The sequence below is a fragment of the Fundulus heteroclitus genome, chromosome 15 (genome assembly GCF_011125445.2).
Source record: "Fundulus heteroclitus isolate FHET01 chromosome 15, MU-UCD_Fhet_4.1, whole genome shotgun sequence".
In the NCBI taxonomy this organism is placed as follows: Eukaryota; Metazoa; Chordata; class Actinopteri; order Cyprinodontiformes; family Fundulidae; genus Fundulus; species Fundulus heteroclitus.
In genome coordinates, this window is record NC_046375.1 from 24227371 (window position 1) to 24250219 (window position 22849).

The 22849-nt window shown below is 43.2% G+C and overlaps 1 protein-coding gene across 2 annotated transcripts; it reads right to left on the bottom strand.

The window, feature by feature from the left end:
* Positions 1-877: 877 nt before the first annotated feature.
* LOC118556545 (zinc finger protein 395-like) lies at positions 878-19996 on the bottom strand. Of its 2 annotated transcripts, none has more exons than XM_036147702.1 (10): positions 19926-19996; positions 13608-13803; positions 12909-13063; positions 12711-12823; positions 11526-11725; positions 11333-11433; positions 8656-8950; positions 4693-4788; positions 4381-4487; positions 878-1138 (listed from the first exon to the last, which is right to left on the bottom strand). In XM_036147702.1, the coding sequence occupies exons 2-10, from the start codon at positions 13737-13739 to the stop codon at positions 1027-1029; spliced, it is 1311 nt and encodes a 436-aa protein (XP_036003595.1). In that variant the 5' UTR covers positions 13740-13803; positions 19926-19996; the 3' UTR covers positions 878-1026. The 2 variants fall into 2 exon arrangements, with proteins under 2 accessions (XP_036003595.1, XP_036003594.1); XM_036147701.1 differs by having other exon boundaries at positions 12693-12823.
* Between the last annotated feature and the right edge of the window lie 2853 nt (positions 19997-22849).

A 22849-nucleotide genomic window follows, 5' to 3' on the forward strand; every position in this document is an offset into this window, starting at 1 on the left:
CGTGCGCGCTTTGAGAAGGCGTAGAAAGTGGATTTTTCCAATCAGCGTTTAAGTCCCCACGTTTGACATCTGACCGTTTTTCTGTGATGTCATAAACAATACAGAGAAAAAATAAAAGTACATGGCAGCTTTTAACGGCTAGTCCGCACGGGGTTCTGGTGGACCTCTCTACTGTCCTAAAAAAACGCCCGTCTCAAAAATGTCACAGTGGTTTAACGCAAACGCGTTTGCAGAAGGAAACAGAGACGACGTGGGAAATTCTCAGTGCTTTTTTATTGTGTTGGACAATATATTTCCTATAGTACAAACTCATTCCCCTGCCGCTTTTCCCCACCGCCGCGACTCCCAGACATGCCTTCACGGGTAAACCGCTAACACTGGTTGTGTGCCGGACGCGTGGGCAGGAAGGAAATCAGCTTCATGGAAGGAACTTGGCTGAGTCCAAACCAAATGTAGCTTATTCTTGTGAGAGAATTTTCCAACAAAGTGCCAAAAACATTTAAAAAAAAAAAATAAAATAAAAAAAATAAAACAGTCGGCCCAGTACGCGGGCTAAACGAGACGATAAAAAAAAACAAAAAACTAAAAAGGTATAAAATGTTCGTACGGAACTCAGAGCACACGATATAATGTACATCATAATCACGGTGTAACCACTGGAAGAGAAGACTGGAAGAAAGGAGACAGCCAGGTAGCAGTGTGAGGATACAGTGGAGCTACAAGGGCAGTAATAAGACCTTTGGATTAAAAAAAAAAAGGAAGAGAGGGCTTAGCACATCACATGGTCAAAGTCAGTCAACAGCACCATCGCAAACTTCAGTTTTCAGGATCAAGATACAAAGATACATAAAAGGTCCATCTGCATTCCTTTTAGGAAAGAAAAAAAAAACTTAAAAATAAGAGGAAAACACAAGAAGTTTGTTTTTCTTGATGGCTCTTAGGCCCTGGTTTATAATCTTCTCTTTTGATAAAAGTCTCTGTCCACACTCATCCGTCCAGTTTGCTCCCTTGGTCAGCCGGCTGCCACTAGTCGGGGAAGCGCTGGCAGGCCTTTTTCCAGCGGCAGGCGGTGCACCACTGGTCCTTGCGCTCCACGCCGTACACCTTGCGGCACTTCTTGGCCTCTCCGCGGCCCTTCCTGCAGCGAGACGAAAAAAACCGACCGCTGTTAGAGCGAGATGCATCAAACACTAATGCGTTACTTCATTCCTATGTGAACGATAAAGCAGCGGGGGATTTCATAAGGGAAGTGTGCATCGACCATGCATCGTCCTCCTGGGAGTTTGGAACCTACTTCTGTAGGAACCTAAGCCGTAATACAGCTAGGATCTTATTTGGTAGAGCATAAAAAATTCTAGCACAACTATTTATTAAAAGGTCAAACAGGTTTTTAGGTTAATCAACAGATCATTAACAATTTGGAGCTGGGACGGTCCTAGATAATTAAAAAACAAAATTGTCGCCATTGCCTGTAGCAAATGTATTAATTAAACTGGAACGATACGGGATTAGAAGGCTTTTACTGCAGCAGCTGGAAAGGCAAGGCAAGGCAAGTTTATTTATATAGCACAATTCAGTACAGAGACAATGCAAAGTGCTTTACATGATTAAAATATAGGAATAAAAGCAAGTAGGGATAGAATGTAGAAACAAAAAAGAACATTAAAAACAGTAAAACAGTTTAACTAGAACAGTCAAAGGCAATTTTAAACAAATGTGTTTTTAATCTCGATTTAAAAGAAGTCAGGCTTTCAGCACTTTTACAGTTTTCTGGAAGTTTGTTCCAGATAAGCGGAGCATAGGAACTAAATGCTGATTCTCCGTGTTTGGTTCTGGTTCTAGGTATGCAGAGCAGGCTGGAGCCAGAAAGGTACCCGAGTCACAGCGAAGATCACACAAAGTTGAGACAATAGCTCAGAAAATGTTTTTGGTGTTCCTCAGGGCTCTCTAATGGGTCCAACAGGTTCCATTCTCTACATAAATGACATTTGTAGAAGTTCGTAATACTCGCAGATAATGCAAATATTCTTTATTGTGGTAAAAAAAAAAAAAAATTAACAAGTTTCAGAATGGTGCAAAAGAAGAAGGTGGCCTGACAGCAACAAAAGCCCATTTGAGCTCATAGTTGCACAAGTAACAACCACAACCACAACCAACACCCTGTTACCCATCAGTTTGGTCTTTCACATCATATGAAGAGATCATAGACTGCATAAAATGTATGCAGCCAATAAAAACCTGCTCCTTGCTAATTATACAGAATCATTTCCTAGCAAGCGTAGAGGCTATAAATTAATGGGAGACGTGAACCTTCTGTGTCACTGTCTGTTTTAAAACAGAACAAGTCGGCTTTGTTCTTGGCCATTTCATTCACTACCTGTTGGCTTCAGCCTCTGAGGATATCTAATCTGGAGTTATACTAAAGCAAGACACCAAGAGAGTTATATACTGTGCCTATATGTAAAATATTTTGCTTTAGAAATTCTGAAATATTCTTTTAAGACCACAAATACAGAGTTCAGAGTTCCATTCAGAAATAACATAATTAGTGAATTTGTTTACGGCATCTATTGGAGGAGCAATAGACAGGAAAAAGAGTGAACTGCTCCGACACTCAAAACATTTAATTGTCACTGGTTTTTATGGCAGTTCCCAATATTTCTGTTGAACTGAGACAGAAGGGGTTTGAATCAAGAGTTTGTGTGTACACGCACTTTGAGGTGATTTAGCAAAAAACAGAAGAGGGAAAAGTATAAACTTTGTATTGGAAGATTAAACTATATTTTTATTATGTTGAAATAATGAGAATAATAAAAAGGAAAATGTTCCAGGTTAAGAACATTTCACAGAAAGTGGACACAGAAGGTGTTCAACTAAAAAATAAAAAAACAGGGCTGGCTGTTCTCCCTCCATTCCCTACAATCTCAATATTGTAGAAAAATATTTGCAGCAGCTTCTGATGTACAAAAAGTGTTCACACCCTTGTTAAAAGTCCAGGCTTTTGTGAAGAAGAGCGAGACCAGGAAAAATCTCTGCAAAGCTTTTGAAGTCACGGACGAAAACTGTCGGTAATCCCTCTTTTAATTAAAGAAAATCCCACAATGGTCACTGAAATAACCTGAAATTGACAAAAGTAAAAATAAATAACATACTGAAAACCAACCAATGAAAATCAGACGTTGCTTTTGAATTGTTCAATGGATGCATCTAAAAACAACTAAACGAACGAAACAGGCCTGGACAATGTGATTGAAGATAGATTGACCAAAGGGACGTGTTAAACTGAGGCGAGTCAAACTGTGAAACACGGAGGAGGCTCGGTTCTGCTCCGGGGCTGATCTGCTGCGTCTGGCTCTGGGTGGCTCAGATCTTTGCAGGGTTCAATGAAATTGCGAGACTATCAAGACATTCTGGAGATAAATGTGCTGCTTAGTGTCAGAACAGTCAGTCTCAGTTGGAGGTCATGGATCTTCCAACAGCATAACGACCCATAAAACACAGCTAGAACCACCCAAGAACGGCTGCACGACTATTCTGAAGCGGCTTCCTATAAACCTGATCTAGATCCTGTGAACATCTGTAGAAGGACCCGCCGTCTGGAGAAGGCACCCTTCACACCTGAGATATGTAGAGTAGTCAGCTCATGAGGACTGGCTCAGGATACCTGCTGACAGGTGCAGAGGTTTCATTGACAGTTACAGAAAATGTTTAACAGCAAGTGATCGCCTCCAAAGGCTGAACAACTAAATATTAAATTAGCTTTTTTTCCCAGGCCTGTTTCATTATTATTATTTTTTTTAAACGATTCTGTTGAAACACAATTCAAAAGCAATTTCTGATTTTCATTGGGTAATTTTCAGTAAATTTTATGTTTTTTTTTTTTTTTTTTTGTCCGTTTCAAGTGATTTCAGTGACCATTGTGGGATTTTCTTTGATTAACAGATTTAGACCCTAGGGAAAAAAAATAAAAAATAAATTAAAAAAAACTAGTTGCATAAGTGTTCACACCCATAGCTAACTGCTTTGATCCAATATCTGCGTTCAGACTTTCTTGGTAGGATTTGGGATGCATCCCACATCTGGATTTGGTAATATTTCTCTTGCAAAAGTGAAAAAAAAATGTGGATGTCTGCTCAGACTCAGTCACGACCCCCCCCCCCCCCCCCCCCCCCCAATTTCTTGTCATTTAAACAATTTTAGAGAAAGGTAGTCTTTCTATAGCCAGTTTTATATTTTCTCTAGTTAGATGACAGTTTACTGTCACAATACAGTTTTGCGCTCTTATCCTGCCTGATACCTTGAACCTATAGGGCACACCCCACCAGGGAGACTTTCTATGACTCCCAGTGCTGCAGGCCTGTCTGGTGGATGCTTTAATACCTGAAGGAGCAGTGGGTGCGGGAGGGCGACGCGCTCATCGGCTGCAGCCTGTTCTGCTGCAGCCACTGCTCCCCGACGCTGACTGAGCGGCAGCGAGGTTTCACCATCTGAGGAGGAGAGTCACACGTTAGGAACAACATGGGGCCACGACCAACGTCCTGGACAGACACGTTAGAAACACGCCACTGCCGAGGGCCCCGCTTGTCCGTCGCTGGGAGCTAAGCTTTAAAAGGCCGATTCCGTGTATGTGTGTGTGTGTGTGTGTGTGTGTGTGTGTGTACAAGCACATGCAGGCACAGACAGAAGACCCACCGGAGTGTTGCTATGGCCGGATGCTGAGGGAGTGGGGGTCCAACCCTGATTGCACACGTTTTTGGGGGCCACAGATACCTGGACAGGGCTGCAGGCCTGGGGAGAAAAAGAGAGAGAGGAAAGCACAGGATTCAGTCACACACGCAGAACCTTAAACCAGATGATGACTTGTTATAGATTCCTCCCTTCTCATCAGGTTACATCCTGCTGCTTCCCACAGGTGGGTAGGAACTACTTACATCTACTCAGTTACATCTACTTGAGTAAACTTTTTGAACAAGAGGTACTTTTAGGAGTAGTTTTACTGCACTTTTGTAATATTGTGTAATATTATTAAGAAATATCACTACTCTGAGTAAGATTTCTTGCTTCTCTGCTCCCCGTGAGTAGCTTCACTGAATAAAGGCCGGACTTGTTATAAGCAAAAATGCACCAGAGAGACACGCTTACATTTATGTTAACGTTATTTTCTCTGCTGAGCTCATCGAGGCCAAGTGAACATCCAACGGACAGCAGATGCTTTTACTGCCAGAACTGCAGTTTGTGTATTTTATTTTGCATTATGTAGATTTGTGTCGTTAAGACGGACCCTTATTTTGAAAACCCAAAAAAGGAGTTTGCCGGGACTGATTGGCTTTACTTGCACACCTGTGATTGACGGGCTAATTATGCGAGCAGGACGGGTTATTAGTAGAGAAGCAGCAGCAAGGGAGGAAGATGAAGATGTCAGTTTGTTCTTCATTTCTACTTGCCTGGGTCAGCCAGCGAGGTAAGTTTTATTGTATGTTAATATAACTTTATCTTTGTTTACTGTCTTACTGTCACTATAAGTTTATGTTGTATTTCAGTTCGACGGTGGCGTAGCTCCAGGTGACGTTGCACCAGGCAGTGTCATGACGGCGGCATCCTGTAAAGACTGTGCCTAGAAAAACAAAGACATCTTGCCATCAGTCTAACGAACTCTTTTTACCGACATCTGGACGGCTAAAGAAGAGGTAGAAGTGACAGATGCTGTCATCGGAAGTACTTTGCATTGCTCTAACATACTGTATGTACATTAACTGCTGTAAATCTAAGTTTTATGTTAAAAACCTATTTAGAGGTGTGTTTCTTCTGCCTAAATTTATTGTGTAACTTTTTATATTTTCTTATTTTAGTCTTCAAAAGACCTGAATTTATACATAACTTCATATTTTTGTCTGTCCATTTACGCCATTTTTAAATAAATCAGATGTCAGATTAGCTACTCAGTACTTAAGCAGCATTCTTTACACTTACTTGAGTAACTTCTTGGTACTTTTTACTTTAACTTGAGTAAAAATATGTTGAAGCAGTGCTGTTCTTACTTGAGTCAAATGTTTGGCTACGCCATCCACCCGTGCTGGTTCCCATAACCAAGGACTAACTTTAGTTTTTTTTTTGTTGCCTCATTTCATGAAGAAAACAAACAAACCCCACAACTATCAGTTTACAACAGTATTCATCCTGGAGACGTTCCTGCAGCTTCCTCAACACCTCGATGGGCAAATGGATCAGGAAGGTTCTGCCAGTGATGAGCATCAGCATGTTATTACTCTGTAGTAACACACAGTGATGGCACTGTCACCCTGTGGGATGTTTTGTTTTCTGACAAAAGTAAAATTGAATAAAGTAACAAAATTAATGATTCATTTGTAACAATTGTGTTGTCTGCCTTTATTTGCTTCAAGCAAACTGAAGTACCATTACTCTCTCTGCCATTACACACAGCGGTGGCAGCATTATGATGTGGGAAATGATATATATATATATATATATATATAATTATTATATATATTTTTTTAATCGTTCCAAATGTAAACATTACAGATTGTCTTTGACCTTAGTTAAAAGTATTAATCAGGTTGGTTTTGGTAATAAATATGAACAAACCTCTAAATGACGGGTAATAAATCTGCTGACTAACTAAACACTCTCAGTATCTCTCTGATGAATTTGTGCCCTGGACAGAAAACAGGATGACAACTTTGTCTTTCTAGCACAAACAGGAACAGGAACAGGCCCGTAGATCATTAACTGCACATCAATCTCTGTGGGTTTGTTTGAATCAGCGTTTGTTTTCACATCAAACAGACAATGATGGGGGGGGGGGGCTAAAACAATTTTTCGGACCTTATTCGCTCATCCAGTTGGGAGGACACTATACAGGAGAGCAAACACTCTCACTTTTATTTTATGCTCACAGAAGCAAACCTTGGGCAGAGACGCAGACGCCAATAACCTTAAAGATCAACAGACAGATTGCCGCAAAAAAAAAAAAATAAATAATGGCATCAGTCTCAGACTTGGTATGGCGACTCGCTCTTGCGACCAACAACTGTTAATGATCGTTTCCGGTGCCGTTTCACCATTTCCCTCTACTTCATTCCTCCTCTCTGAACAAGCAGGGCGCAGGCTGCTGCCTTCCCGACATCCCATCACACCGAGGGCTAAAATAAGCGCGATAAAGTATTAACTGTGTTAATCCAAGCAGTAAAAGCCCAAACGGCTGGATAGGAAACCATGCCCCTCTGGGTCTGAGTCCTGCAGCTGAAAGCAGGAGGAAATTCACCAGATACAGTTCCATTTTTCTAACAATATTTGTGATATTAAAAAAACAGAGCCGATGGGATCGTTGCTTTTGGCGGAAACGTCTGCGCTGCCCGGCGTCAGCGACCGTGTTTTTGCTGCATTTTGTAGGCCGGTGAGAGTCTCGTCTCCCAGAGAGAGAGAGAGCCAGCCAGCCGGCATCTTGCTCGCCCTCTGTCACAAAGCATCCATTTACGGGCTCCCCGGCTCAGGGTAAATGCAGGTCACCAGTGAAATGTGCTGCTTTGTGATGCATAAACAACACTGTAGCTCATTGGCTCGTTAGAGATGTTGTCTGCTGGGGGAGAGCGTGGGGGGGGGGGGGGGGGGTCGTCTGGGAAGGAGGGCCTCTGAAACAGCGCAGCGAGCATGTGACGCGAGACTCCTTCCGCGGAGACAATCCGGCTGAATAAAGGGGAATGTATGGCAGCGGTTAAACTTTCAGCTCTGTGCTCAGTTCAATACACAATAAATAATTATATGACGATATTCACGATCACTGGCAAACAAGTCCGGTTCCGTCTGCCTCTGTTTGCTTCAAACAATCCCAAGAACACTGCCCTCAGTTAAATGACTCGACTCTTCTGGAAACTAAATCAGTCTTTCCTCACATTAAAATCTTTTTTAACTAAAAAAATTCCACAAATGAGCAAAATGTGGAGAAAATCTGGAGAAATGACCATAAGGTTGCCATATAGGGCCAGACTAGATCCTACAGTTCTCTCTACTGCACGCAGGACTACACGCTAAACGGGTTTGGACATATATGGCTATACAAAGTGGAAATCTCTCTCGTTTTTAGAAAGCAGATTCGCGTGGCAAAAACGTTAAAACCAAATTCTCCCATGTAAACAGAATCTGTCTGAGAACATGAACTAGGGCGAATGGATCTCAAAAGGCAACGCACCATGGTCAGACCTAAAGAAATTCAAGAACAGCTGAGAAGCTAAATAGTTAACATCATTACAAAGCCTTTCTAAGGCTTCCAGCGAACCACAGCGAGGGTCGTTGTCCTCGAATGGAGCAACCAAACCGCGGTGAACGTCCTCAGGAGAGGCCAGCCTACCTAAATTACTCCAAGAGTGCATCCAGGAGGTCCAAGAAGAACCCAGAGCAACAGCTAATGCACCGCAGCCCTCGCCTGCCTCAGTCAGTCAGTTCATGACACAGCTGTAACAAAAAAAGATGGCAACCGCCGGAGAGCCAAAACCACTGCTGACTGAAAAGAAAACACCAAAAAACATTCTGATTATCCGGTCAGTTTAGGACTCAAACTCAACGCTCACTGTGGTCCCAGTTTCTCCTGCGGCCAATCGTGTTTCTGCCGTGTCCTGCACGTTCTTACGCTGCACCCACCTGATAGAGATGCTCGGTGTGGATCTGCCAGAAGCTGCTGGGGGCCGACTGGCTGAGCGGGCAGGGCCTGCTGGGCCCCGGCAAAGAGCTGGAGTTGGACCTGGGCCTGTGGGCCACGTGGACCTGGAGCTCGGAGCCCGAGGGGGAAGCGCACGAGGCCCAGCTGAGGAGAGCAGGAGGGGCCTGGCCTGGAGTCTGCTGGGCTGGCCCCGGAGCAGGACCGGCCTCCATGGTCTCGCAGCAGATCTTGGTGTAGTAGAAGTCCTCCTCTCTCTGGGACTGATCCGACCCAGTGCTGCGCGTGTGTGCGTTGGGACATGGCAGGGGACACACAGGGAAGAGGGAGTGACTTGTGTGTTCTGAAGTGTTACTCAAAGCGCCACTCGCGGTGGCCCAGATCTAAACTCTCACTTCTCCTCATCCAGGCCAGAGCTCTTCAGCGAGCTGAAATTTTTATTCCCTCTTGTTTTTTTAATGCCGTTTTGCAGCTGAGAAATGTTTTTAAAGGGCTGAACTGTCTGGTTTTCTCACCCGCTCAGACTGGATAGTGGTCAAACAGTACGCACGCAACCGTCTGACATCAGACTGCCGTATGTCGCCGCAGCAATGAAGCAGTGGACACAAAATACTCCCAAACCAATACGTGCAAAACGATTTGCCTTATTTTTACCACGATACATTAAAGCGGTGTGATCTGGACTGAGGCTACATGACATCTTTTTATTTCATTTCACTTAACATAAGTGAAATGTAAACATAAATGTCTAATTGACACTAAACGAAACACAAAGAACGGCCAAATTGCATCGTCACAAACTCTCCATACGGTTGATTAGAAGTTTCAGTTTTCTGTTGGGGAAGATTTAATATTTAGAAGAATAAGAAAGTTTAAAACTGCCACAAACTGACTGTTGCTAGTCACTTTAACATGAGCTAAATGCTTGCTTTCCCTTCTACAAATTAGCCCAATGAAGAAAATGTAGGTGTTAGGAACGCAGATGCACTGATGTGAGAATTTCTGGCCGATTTCACCGATTTTTATAACGCTCTGCTACGCAGATTTTTGCAGAGCAGATTTTAAGCGGTTACGATTTCGCTTTAAGAGCTATGAATCACAACAAAATACTTTTTTTTTCTGCTTTCTGCATAACTGGAAACTTTACCCATCCTAACAAATAAACAAAGCTTTTCTTAAATGTTGCCCAGATTAACAAACGGTCTCCAGATCACTTTTTGCACGCCTTAAAATATGGATGTGTACCACATCAAAATATATTCTTTTTTTCCCCCTATAGATTCATTCAGGATACAGATCAGTTGGTAAAACTAGATATTTGAGCAGAAAAAAAAACACTGATTTACTGTTACGGATTAAAAAGCTTGTGAATTTTAACCATATGAGCATAAAGCTGGGTTTCTGTGAGTGATCATTAACTACTTACATTGGAATCAAAAGCGACGTCACGCTGTGCGTATGAAAAGAGCAGTCGCTGTTACACAGCTCTGCAGTTAAACCTAGATTGTATAGTTATTTCAAACTGTCCGGTGCATCTTGTGTTAGTGTTTTATGAAGATTAGCTCTTTGAACGCGGTTGGAGTTACTAACTGGAAACATTGGGCTGTGTCTATTTCTTGTGGTGTATAGGCCCTTAGCTTCACTGTGATAAGGCAACCACGGGGTTGTTGTTAGCGCAACCTGTTAGCACTTAGCTGTGCTGCATTCACTGAAACATAGAAGGATGTGATTTTTGTCTTTGAGATGTGACACATTCAAAAGAAGACTGGAAACGAGCAGCAAAGACACAGACAACAAAATCTGACAAAAACAGCCAGATTTTGAAAGAAAAATAGAAAACTAGCTAAAAGAATGCAAAAAAACACCCCTAAAGACCGACAGTGCTAGATATTACATGAAGCTACGGGTTGTTTGCTTCATGTAATATCTAAAAACATACTTCACAGGCATTGTGGACGTCACAGCTTTAAAAGGTAAAAGGACCCGGCAAGGCGCAGAGGCATCCAAATGCCGACAGGGGGCGATAGCTTTTACAAACGGTGTCTCCGCCCGGCGTTGACAAGTCGCAATCGGAAGGGAACGAAAAAGAAAAGAAAACGCAGCAACACAACTTGTTACATGTATGCGGTGCGTCTACTGATCAGAGAAAAGATCAGACTTGAAGTTTCCGACTGGCTGATCGCCACAAAAGAAATCGTCTGATTCTGTTCACCGGACGATTTCTCTGCCCCGTCGCTAGCTAGCGGGGAGTCACATATTTAAAATGGCCGCCAAAGACAAACAAAATACCCAAACTGAGAAAACAACCGAGATTAAGTGCTAAAAGCAATTTTTTAGACAAGCAAAAGCTGTTTGAAGAAACGAGCATAAATAAAAACACGCGCTTACGTAGACGTTAGGAGGACACAAACGAAGTAAACACGAGACGACGACAATAAACTTTCCCTCCATCTGCCGATTTTGTGGTTAGTTTTTATATCGCTACTGAACAGCTGAAGGGAATTCTGTCCCCATCGACACTCGGGGCACTTCACTCCATCCATGGGGGTTCCACTTTAAGCTTATTTTTTGTCGCAAGGTTAGTGGGGGAAACACTATAAATACACCAATAGAGCAAAGGTGAGTGGTCTTGTGGCTAAAGCACTGAAAATGTCCGCTCACCCCAGGTGCATCACACGGATGTGTCTTTTTATTCCAACAGAAGACGTTAGCACTTTGCCGCAACTGGGCCACAGACACCTATACACGCATCGCAGAGAGCTCTGGGGAGGAAAGCAGAAAGCAGAGGTCAAGCACGGGGCAGCAGAGAGGGCGACTGGCTAAACGCTTCCAGCGGTTCCCAGCAGACGGATACCTTTGGCTTTTTGGCAGTGAGCTCCCCGCCCTGCTCCAGCTCCATGTGCAGGCCTTCATCGGGGCTGCTGTCGACCTCGGTGACGGACGGCGAGGGGGCGGGGCTCACGCTGCCGTGGTCCCAGCTCCAGTAGCCACTGCTGCCGCTGTCCGAGAGCTCGCCGCCGCCGCTCTCCATGTCCACAGACGAGCACGATCCAGCTAGAGGAATTGACAAAAAAAAAAACATTTTTTCTTTCAGAGATGCATTCGGAGCCAGAGGCAACGGCGTTTCCTCAGCGGCAAACGATGCCGCCTCCTCCACAAAGTCAAAACTAACTTTCGGATGTGTTTTAGGAAGATAAAAATAGAGTCGCTGCAGTCGGGGCGCGTGCTTTGCTGCTTCCCCCTGTGCCCGTTCTCCAGAGCACAGCAGGTGTCCTGCACTGGTGGTAAAGACACGTTCAGCATCACCACAGCATGTTTACACCTTTTCTATTCCTCCTTAACTGACTAATTAATCACTATATTTCACTCTGGCAATTGATGCAACGTATTTCAAATAAGTGGCCTTGATTCTGCCACAGTCGTTGCAAGAAATGCTTTGTGATGTTATGTTAAATTATATAATAAAAGGCTCAGATCTCAGACTGGGGTCTACTTAAAGCCCCTGCTGGTGCTCCATATTACAAAGAGTATTCTTCTGTCCCCAACAGGACAGATGACTCTTTGGTGAGCTTTTATTGCTGTTAATGTGTTAAATCATTCTCGGATCGAGCCCACACTAGAAGATGTTGGCGCTTACATGTTCGGGGTTAGCATTTATCAATGCGTGGGGTACCTCGTGGGAACTGTAAGGGGTAAACCTCCCTGGGACAAACAGCTGACTCAGCAGCACTCTGCACAAACTCCGCTGCCTCAGATTAGCACTGAAGCGGTTTCTTACGAAACAAACTGTGCTTTAACAATCACGATAATCACCAGCATACCTTATTTAATTTTATGGTTTTGTGTTTCATTCATAATTTAGATCGTTAGGTGTCGTGTTTTTTTTTACGTTTTTATGCCACCTAAAGCCCATATAGGGGGGAAAAAGGCTATAAATGCTGGTATTTGTTCATGTTTTACAATTGTCCCAACAAAAAACACACTGAAAAGCACTGGTTGCAGAAGAATCAACGCTTAATACCACGAAAGGAAGTCAGACCTGGACCCGGCTCCGTCTGTGGAGGGCTCTGCACCACCGGGCTACAGGACAAACTGGTCAGAACCATGGCCGCCATTATCTCGTCCATCTCCACGGACTCCGCGCTCCGGAAGCTGAAGAGCAAGACGGAAACCGCGTTAGGATTACTGCTGACCACGGCACCAGCACCACCCGGGACTGTCCCCCCCCCCCCCTCACCTGTACGGAGCCTCCGCTCTGGTTGGCACGTTGCTTAGGTGCGCGGCAGCTCCCACGCTCTGCAGCGGAGCAGCAAAGTTGCCCCAGCCTGCCGCCTTGGTCCTGGGATGATGGCCGAGCGCCTTGTCAGGCTGGACGCAGCTGTGAGTCTGCACCTGCGGGGAGGGACACGTCGGGGGACGGCGTTAAAATGCCGCTTCACCTGATGATCAGCGGTCTTCTCTGTGGCTCAGGAGGTTTAGACACAGGGCGCTTAAACCGGATTAAATCAGACTTTGATGCTAGCCTCGCCGTCGCCCTGAACAACACAGCTAAGAGAATATTTCCTGTCCATCTGCGGCGTCCCGCCTGCAGATGGCAAAATCTGCCAGGGAGAAAAAACAGCAGGAGAGGGAAGCCGGGCTGGCAGATTATGAGCCGGGCCGTGTTAACGGGAGAGAAAGCGCTGATCCTATTTGTGGGAATGACAAAGTTCAAGCTCTTCCAGGGGGAAAACAAAGCAGTCTTTCCTTTGCAGAACAATGCAAATGTGCTGATAATCCCAAAACCCATGGCAGCCTGGTGTCTGAATCAGCACATTAAACATCAGAATAAAAACCACCTAACTGAGGGGGGGGGGGGGGGGGGGGGGGGGTGCATATGTTTAGAAGAATAATTTGAATGATGAAAGTGTTGCGTATAAAAAGCGGGGATCCTCACCAGAGTCTGCTGGCCTCTGAGCTCGCCGTTGCTGTGCGTCGCTGCAGACGCGCCGCCCTGCCGTCCCGCCCGGTGGGCCGCCGTCCCGCCCGGCCCCGACCCAGCACTGTTCTCCGGTCCCATAGCTGCCATGGTGCTGTTGCACACAATAACGGGGACTCAGCACAACCTCACACTTGGCTGCAGACAAAGACACCTGCAACAGATTTGGGCAACCCTGATTACTTATTCAGTCATGAAGTTTTAAATTGTATCCCCCACCCCCCCTTCAGCACTTCTTGGTCATTCCACAAAGTTTTATGTATTTTATTGGGATTTTGTTTTGTGATTTGCCAACACAAAGTGAAACATAACCGTGAGGTGAAGGAAAATTACATATGGTTTTCAGTTTTTATCTTTCTACAAATAAAAGAAAAAAGTGTGGCATGCATTTGTATTCAGTCCGCTTTATACATCTAGAGACTGAAGTTTCTGCCCGGTCTTCATGGTAGAAAAATAAATAAAGCTCAAGCTCAGGGAAGTTGGACAGAGAGCATCTGTGCACAATGTTTTTTTTAAGTCTTGTCACAGTTTCTGAATTGGATTAAAGTCCAAATTTTGACTGGGTAATTTCACCAGATAAATACACGGTGATCTAAAACATTCCACTGTAGCTCTGGTGTCATGTTTAGGCTTGTGCTCCTGCTGGAAGATGAAACCTAAAGGACTGCCTTGTTCTTAGCCCTGTACATTTTCTCATCGAATCAACCATGTTGTCAGTACCTGCTAAAGAAAAGAAGCCTGCCCACAGCATGATGCTGCTACCTGTCAACAGATTCTCCCATCTGAGCTGTGGATCCCTGCAGCTCTTCCACCACGGCTCTCTTAGCTTCTGCTCTGATTAATGCTCTCCTCCCCCAGTATGTCAGTTTAGGTGGACAGCCATGTCTGGGTAGTTGCGTTACAGCTGCAAAATATATTGAAATTGCTGGTTACCCAATTTAGGTGTGATCTAGACAGCAAATGTTGTTTGGAAGAAGTATTTGGTAGACTAATAATATTTTTAGTAGCAGTTGGATAGTATTTCAATAGCCTCTTTTGGAACATCCTTTCATTTAGTAAACAACTGTAATGTGGACTGGGAGGCTAAAGTCAACCCACCAGTATTACACCCCTGATCCACTTCATGGGGTAGTCATAAACCTGTAAGCTCTAAAACTATAAGAGGTAATGTAGGACTGCAGAGCCAGTGTGACACAGTGATATAATGATAAAACAAAAAGGGAGCAGAGCCGCTGAAGGATCATCCATCCGTTCTGAGAAATATGTTGACCAACAAGATCTAGTGCAGACAGTTGTTGAGGATGGTGCGCGACGGCTTTGTTGGTCTTCAAAGTACCGAACCCATAACTCAGCCAGATGCGGAGGGGAATGCACCCCACGCATTTCACACATATTGCTCGGGTGGATGCGGCTAGTTGTGGGCTGCATGCTGTGAAAACACCCATGGCCCTGTGATCGCCACACATCGACTTGTATGATATGAAGGAGTCAGAGGGGTCAGCCTGAGGGAAATGTAGTTGAGTTGCAATCAATATCATTATTTCAGAAATTCAGTGTTTTCGCAACTTTCAATTTTGCCACGTGCTTTCCTTTTTCAGTTGATGTTTATAGTTCGGGGTATTGTTTTAGAACCCTAACCCTGCCCAATAACTTTCTCCCGGACCAGTCTGCCATGTTACTTGGAATTAGCGATGGTGCTTGTTCTGTAAGGTTCTCTAACAAAGTTCGGAGGGCTTCACAGAACAGCTAGCCTCGTGAGACCATCCTGATCTCGTGAGCTTTCAAGGTTTCACTCGCAGATCAGTTTGGCTACCCTCCGTTAAAGAAAATTTGGAGCCGTTCACCAAACGAACGTCCAATCAGCGTTGGCTTTGAGGCGGGTTGAGGTGTGACGCAACGAAAAGCGCGACAGTTCAGTCTAAAGAACATGGCGGCTTCAGCCAATGAAACTAGCGTTAGCGTGGCTATCGAGCAAGTTTTATCGGAATTACAGAGTATTTATTTGCTGAGCTAACGAGCCTTTACCTGCAGCAGCAAGAGTAGCTTGGCTTGTGGTTGTGTTTTCGTCGTCGCTCTGTTACGAGCGACGACGAATCTGATTGGTTCATTTGGCCCGTCTATCACCAACATAGGCCAATCAGCTAACCAGTATTTTCGCCCCTTCCCAAAGTTACTTCAACGGAAGGTTTCCAGATGGATATGCGGAGCAAATCTATCTGGCGGAGTCAGGTAACAGAACAGCTGGATTCATACCAAAATCAGATTACTCAAAGAGGGACTGTATCTACTTATGACATTTAAAGGCTGTTGCCTGCACTGAGTTTGATTTAAGGGTAACATTACAGAGGCCTGCATAAACATTTACACCACTTTCAGATTTCCTATTTGTAAATTATTGTGAAAAATCTTGGATAATTTTCACTTCCTTCCTCTTTTGTGTGTGGTTGTAATAGGACACATTTTTCAAGGTGGCAAAAACACGTGCAAAAGGCATCTTATGTGAACTCAGGTCTCCACATCTCCCACAAAACGCGATGTCAAACTGAAGTATAACTCGTTTTTTTTTCTGGTAGTATCGAAACACTTAACTAAATCAGAGCAAAAAACATCATCATTATAGACAGGTGTCTGCTTCAAACACTCATCCTGCATCTTTGAGCCTGACAGTGAAAAACAACAGCGCCACAGGAGGTCCGAAAGGATTAAATAAACTTGAAAGAAGGGATTTAGCTAATGGTTAATCCAGATCTTACTGTTGTTTGCTTGACTCCTTCTCTGTAAACCATGGGAGTGATCAAACTCTCCACAGACGTAATCTGAAGTCTGGCTGCATGTACTTTGGCCTGTCGCCTGAAAAGGTGAAAAGGGCAATGCTGCATTCAGTTCAAGTAGGGATGACCCAGGAAAAAAAGCCGAAAAGCTTAACGCAACAGGCCTACAGCGAAGATAGAGCTTTTTTTTTTTTCCAAGAGTTCAGCTACTTTTAGGCTGTCAAATTCCAACACACTGCAAAATCGCAAATGAAAATATGTAAACTTTTTCATGGAATTTGTGTATTTGTCCTTGATTTGAGCAGGTTTCTGCCAATGGAATAATTATGGGGGTATGCAATAATAATTTGCATTTAGGAACAACTCATCTCTATCTTATTTCACGTGCAGTACATCTAATTACCTTATTTTAGGGGTAAAAATACTCATTCCATTGCCATAATCTTGTTTACCTGCTCAAATCAAAGACAAATATACCCATTTCATTTTTTTTTTTAATTTTTAGTTCAGTTTTTGAAAGCAAATTTGAAGAGTCACACTGGTAGATATTAAAATGCCAAACCTGTCAAGAATATTTTTAATGTTGTAAAAAGTGAGTTCTTTTACTGTGCGTTCTAGTAGGAACAATCAGTTGGAAACGTTAATTTAGGAAGTGGGGGACTGCAGCTCCCCTGGGCTGGCTAACGGATGTAGCAGGCTAACTCGATTCAATGTTTACAAAGTAGCAAAGCAGATATTTGTATTGTTTTTTTAGTAGACTCTAACAAAAATGTTTGTTAGGTATGTTGTACAAAAGAATCAAAATAAAAATCACACACAAAGCTCAGTTTCCACTTCCAGTTTAAGCTAGGGCCAAGCTAGCGTTAGCCCTGCCGCCTAGCATTCACAGATTAGCAGTTGAAAACTTCCATCTGCATGGAGCGTAAAAGCTTAATGTCTTTCCATGTTTACTGAATACTTGCTCGCTAGTTGGTAGGCTATCAGGCAGATAATTAAGGTACGGAGTGTATTGTTTGGTGTTGCTAAGGATATTTAAAAAATGGCTATTAGTCGCCACCACGACAAGATTCTGCCACAGAGTGTGATTACTAAACATGTTCCCTTTTTATCTGCCTAGTCGTGCACACATTATACGCATATATGTATTTACATTAGGATGACCAGATAATCCCTCTTTTGGATGACCCGATTCCAGCAAAAGCTGATCCCGCAAATGTTCCCGATTTCAAAATTTTACGAATGAGAAAAAAAACGTGTGCAACCTGAGCTAATAATGTACCTGGACACTGCTATTGGTGTTACGGAGCGCGCCGTCCCCCCAGCCTGCGCCCCGTTGACAAAGGTTTATAATTAAATACCATTGGAGAAAATAGTTTAAAAGTTAATAAAATTTGCCGATGAAAATAGTTCACTTGAACTTCAGGCTGTGGCAACCTAATAAAATGAATGACCTGCATAGAACTGTGGAGCATTTATTAGTCACGAGCTCCCTTTAATGCCTCAATGCTGAAATTGAAATTGAAACAGGAACATGGTTAGGACTGAAGGAACACAAGACTAATAATGAGTTTCTGTATATTGCGTTAAATTTGGGCATCGCCATCCATTTGGGCAAAGTAAATAAATAAATTAAGATAACAAAACAAAACAGAAGGGACATTTTTTTTTTATCTTTAAGGGTAAATTCGTAACGGTGTCAATTCAGATTCTACTTCCGCATGAAAGCGTTGCCATTCCTACTTCCTTTTTGTACTTATAAATAAACCATTTTGTAACCACATACTCAAAACTAATCTCCAGTGGTTTGTTTTTATTTGTCTTATAATTTTATTAATAATAGAGACAAACAATTATAGAACGGCGACATCTAATATATAACTTAATTTATCCAAATATTAGTTTTGAAAATCATCATCATCATCAGGTCCCTTTATGTTGGTTCTAACCCCCATTTGCGGTAGATAACTAAAAAAACGGCGCGATCTGTTGTCAATTCAGGGTGTAAAGCAGGTCTAGACATTATACAGTTTAATGCCCAAAAACCTTGGGTATAAAGTAAAAAAAAATAAAGTTAAGAGACATCCACTTATCAACACGATACTTGCATTAGACAAAATTCCCCATTGGCTCTGATCATTAATCAGGTCAAATAAAGGCAACTGTGATTTCTCCTCCTATTCATTTAATACATCAACACTAAGAACCACCACTGATTTCGGTCAGCAAATGCATCAACTAACGGCATGTATTTTAATGCATTTTTTGGGTTTAATCAAAATCAAACACATATAGGGTTTGTTAAAAGGCAAAAATGAGGACAATTCTGTAGTTGCTTCATTTACTGGTAGACTCCCAACTACTACCTCTATCAAGACACTAGCAGCACAGGCTTTATTTTTATGTCCTCAGGGAGGAAAATTATGTCAAACTTGGGAGTTGGTAGATCAGGCTGCATTTCACAGTAAAAGCCTAATCGGTGTATCTCTAAAGACAGTAACAATAAAAGTAATCCAAAAAGGAAAAAAAAAATACAGTACTTAAATGTATAAATAAAAAGGCATTGCATTGCTAAACAGATTTGCTGAGCAGCTTATATTATAGCACATGCAAAAGAAGATGTTTATTAGTCTGTAAAAGTAGATTTTTTCCCCCAGCTATTTCCCCTTCACTACACTTATCAAAACCTCTGCATGTGGAAGTTGTTTGCTCCATTTTAACCTACCCCCAGTGGTGTGTGGAACAACAAAAGCCCAACTGTCCTGTTCTTTTCCACGCACCCAAACGCAGCACCTACCCCCGAATCTCCGCCAATCAGCGGCCGGTGTTGGTAGTAAACAAGCGGCACAGTGTGGGCGGAACGCGACAGCTGATTGGCTGAGCTGCGCTTTCTCAGGTACACACCCCCGCTTGAACAACGTGTTCGGACACGAGTTTCGCCGGGAGGGACTGAGCTGGATTGGGGGGGGAGAGAATATGGCTGAAAATGTCCAGAGTTTTTTTTTTTTTTTTTCCACGCAAAGTCACGTAAAACACACCGCAAAAAGGCAAAAGCGCAAATAACGAACACGGTCCAACACGAATGTAAAAAAAGGATTGTAAACATCATCGGTCAAATTTAAATAAAGCGTGATAAATATCCCGATCTGTGCATATACAGTGTAGGACATTGCGAAAAAGATCATATTTCTGGTGCATGGAGGCTGCAGACATCTTTGCAGGTATGAAAACATGTAGAAGAATGTAGACGTGGAAACGGAGTTAAGCTAATACGTATTTTTCTCAGCGCGTGAAAAACGTTACCAGGTCCGTTTTATGGAAAAAAAAATAACCGTGAACGCCCCCAAACAAGCTCACCGATCTCCACCCGGCAACGCAGACCGAGCTCGGGAGAATCACCTCGTCCCTCCCCCATGCGATGAAAGAAGGCAGATTTTCTGCAACCAGTAATCCGCGCTACGCCGATGACCCCCGCGTACAAAAATATCATGTTTTTTTCCGCACTTACTTTTAAAAACCTTCGTCCTGACCGTCCGGTCCGAGCTGCTCTTGCAGCGGAACGTCGCCGCCTGCCTTGCCTGCTTGCCTGCTTGCCTGCCTTGGCTGTCCCGCCGCTCGCCGGCTCTGTAGTCAGCCGGAGGAGGAAAAAAAAAAAAAAAGGGGGTTGGTCGGAAACGTGCCTACGTGTGTCTGCTCGGTGGACCAATGCCGGAGGTGACAGCTGGGCAGAGCGCAGAGATATCAGCCCGCGGCGCGCTGTGCACAAAAGGATGATCTAGGTGAGGGGTTACCAGAGCAGCAGCAGCAGCAGCATCCACTGTCTGTCTGTTTCCTGTCAGCCTGCCTGTCTGCAGCACAAGCAAATCTCCTTGCTGCTTCTTGCTCGTGTGTTTCAGTTTGATAAACATCTAACATGGCTCCCGTCCAAGAAAACATAAACAACTAAAATAGGTTATTTTTGTGCACTGCATTGCTGTAGCTATTTATTATTATTATTACATATATATATATTTTGCACCCATGGATTAGATAAAGAGTGATGCATTTGCTTGCAAAACGCTTGCACAAATAGGATGTGTTGGCTGGAAGAGATGCCGAATCTCCATGTAACCTCAACTACCATGAGGTTAGAGAGACATGAGCTCCAACTAATGCATGATAAAAAAAATCTGCAATCCCTAAAATGTACAGCGCATGTATATTTCCTGTAAATTTTTGTCTAGACCACGTAATCTGACTGCCATTAATCCAGTGTAAGAGAAGAACTTCCATTTTAATGTGACTGACAAATGAAAAGGTCGGCATTTTTCAGCATCAAATAACAGTTTCTATCGGTTGGAAAAAAGAAAAAAAAAACAGCAACAACAAGCCTTACAACCTTTGTATTCTGGCATTTCACCCCCTAACATCACACGACGGATTGCCTTCATATCGCACAGGACCCGACTGTGTGTTATGCGTGTTTGTTGCTGTGTTGGAGAGTCCGGATTAGTGTCGGCTGTCTGCACCCTCTCCACCAGACATCCAGTCAGCAGGGATTTTAGGCTCTGAGCACCGATACAGTCTGACTGAGTATAACCGGGGCCTTTTTCCCAAAATCTACACATAAACCTGACGGGGTTTCTCTGAATCAAACGCTGACAGGACGATGCCCAGGCCTCGACTGGACTTGAGCTGATTCATGATGAAGAAATGATGAGAGCAGGAGCTGTGCCAAATGTTCGCAGCAGTAAGATTTAACTGGCATCTAGAGACCTTACTGGGTTGTCGCGGCTTATATGACTACATTTTGTTTCCAGAGGGAAAATATTGGGCTCAGACGAGACCAATATTTTTGGCATAACCCTCAAACTCAATACACATCCCATAGAACTGCGTCACGTTATCTAATAAGAATTATGTGGATGTAAAATGTCTTCACATGCATGATGTAGTCAACATTAATGTGACCTATATTCTTTATTCAACTAAAGACAAACAAATTCACTTAAGGGAGGGCTTCAATAAACCGATTGCATGGGTATGCAAAAAAGTGACAGTAAATGTAACGTAGAAAAAGCACCATGGCAAGCTGAAGACATTCATCAATAATTGAAGAAAACATGGAACAACAGTTACGTGACTAAAACAGGGCCTCTCTACCTAATTAATAAATCGACGAGACTGAAACTTGTCTGCGCTTTGGGAATTTCTGGTTAGTTGTGGTTGTGCTTTTAATCGTGACAGTGTTCCTCTATCTTCTCTATGTTACTGCAGTAACAAGTAAGGCTGAAATTCAGAATCATTTCCCCCTGAATCCAAACACCAAGGCCTGGTTAAAATCACCCAAAAACCTTGTTGCAGAATGCGGTTTGGTCTGATGGGATGAAAGGGTCATTTTTTCACCAAAATTCCAAAAAACTAAATTTGGAGTGTCACCACAAAAACACCATACCTACAGTGAAACGCGGAGGTAGCGGCATCATGCTTGCTTTGGGATGACTTCTCCTCAGATGAAATGAGGCTTCCCCAGAAGACCTGTAGGATCACATATGGTGTGATGTTTTAATTTGTTGGATATTTTTGTAAACCGGCAATAACCAACAATTGGCAAATTATGTCAAAGGATCACCTCCAACCTAACTTTGTACCCTTGATCATGCTCCCTGGCTTCTTCTTTATATATTTATGTGGGGACCTGGAGACAGTCACAATAAATGTTTTTATTACTTCTCTTCAATGCATGAAGATGCTAAGTTGATAAAGCGCTTTTTAAGGCCGGCTAAGAAAATAACGTCAAATCAATTTTTAAATCTGTTTTTGTTTAAACTTGAATAGTAAATGGCAGGTGGGGAAATTATTTGTCCCCTCCTATAATCAGTGGAAAAGTGTCTCCTGACATTACAGCAATCAAACCCTTACATTTGCTGACCAGCTTTGAGCCTTTAGACATGAGCTCTAGGTCAGGGGCATGAATAATTTTGGCCTTAACTGTAACTATTGGTGTATTGTAATTTCCATGTGTAAAAAAGAAAAAAAAATGTGGGTAGAGCACCAGAACTATAGCCTTCTTTCACCCAGCTGGCCTTCAGTGCAGAGAAATAGTGCTGCATTGCTCTGTTGCATACAGCCAAGACAGTCCTGTTCATTAAAAGCATTGTTACCAGTGAGCAGCCAATGATTATTCAGTAGCATGTAGAGCCACTTTGGCAACAGTAACACTCAGGAGGAATTACCTGGATGATCCTACCAGCACACTGAAACATGCTTAGGGTCTGGACTTTGACTGGGCCACACTTTTCTGTTTTATTTTTTTCCAGCTGTTGTGTTGCAGATTTGCTGCAGTAAATAGGATCATCGTATTGCGGCAAGACCGAATTTTGGCCAGGCTTCGGCAGAGTCTGCATGTTTCTGGCTCTGAAATTAACTTGGTGATAACTACAAATAATAACA

What these genes read in the sequence shown, in the direction of transcription:
- LOC118556545 (XM_036147701.1), bottom strand. Translation starts at nt 13,739, where the DNA reads ATGGCAGCTATGGGACCGGAGAACAGTGCTGGGTCGGGGCCGGGCGGG. An exon ending in AGGTCTGACTTCCTTTCGTG is followed by an intron (nt 11,726 to 12,692) that starts GTATTAAGCGTT and finishes CAATTCCTCTAG; the next exon opens with CTGGATCGTGCTCGTCTGTG. An exon ending in CCGGCCATAGCAACACTCCG is followed by an intron (nt 4,488 to 4,692) that starts GTGGGTCTTCTG and finishes TCTCCTCCTCAG; the next exon opens with ATGGTGAAACCTCGCTGCCG.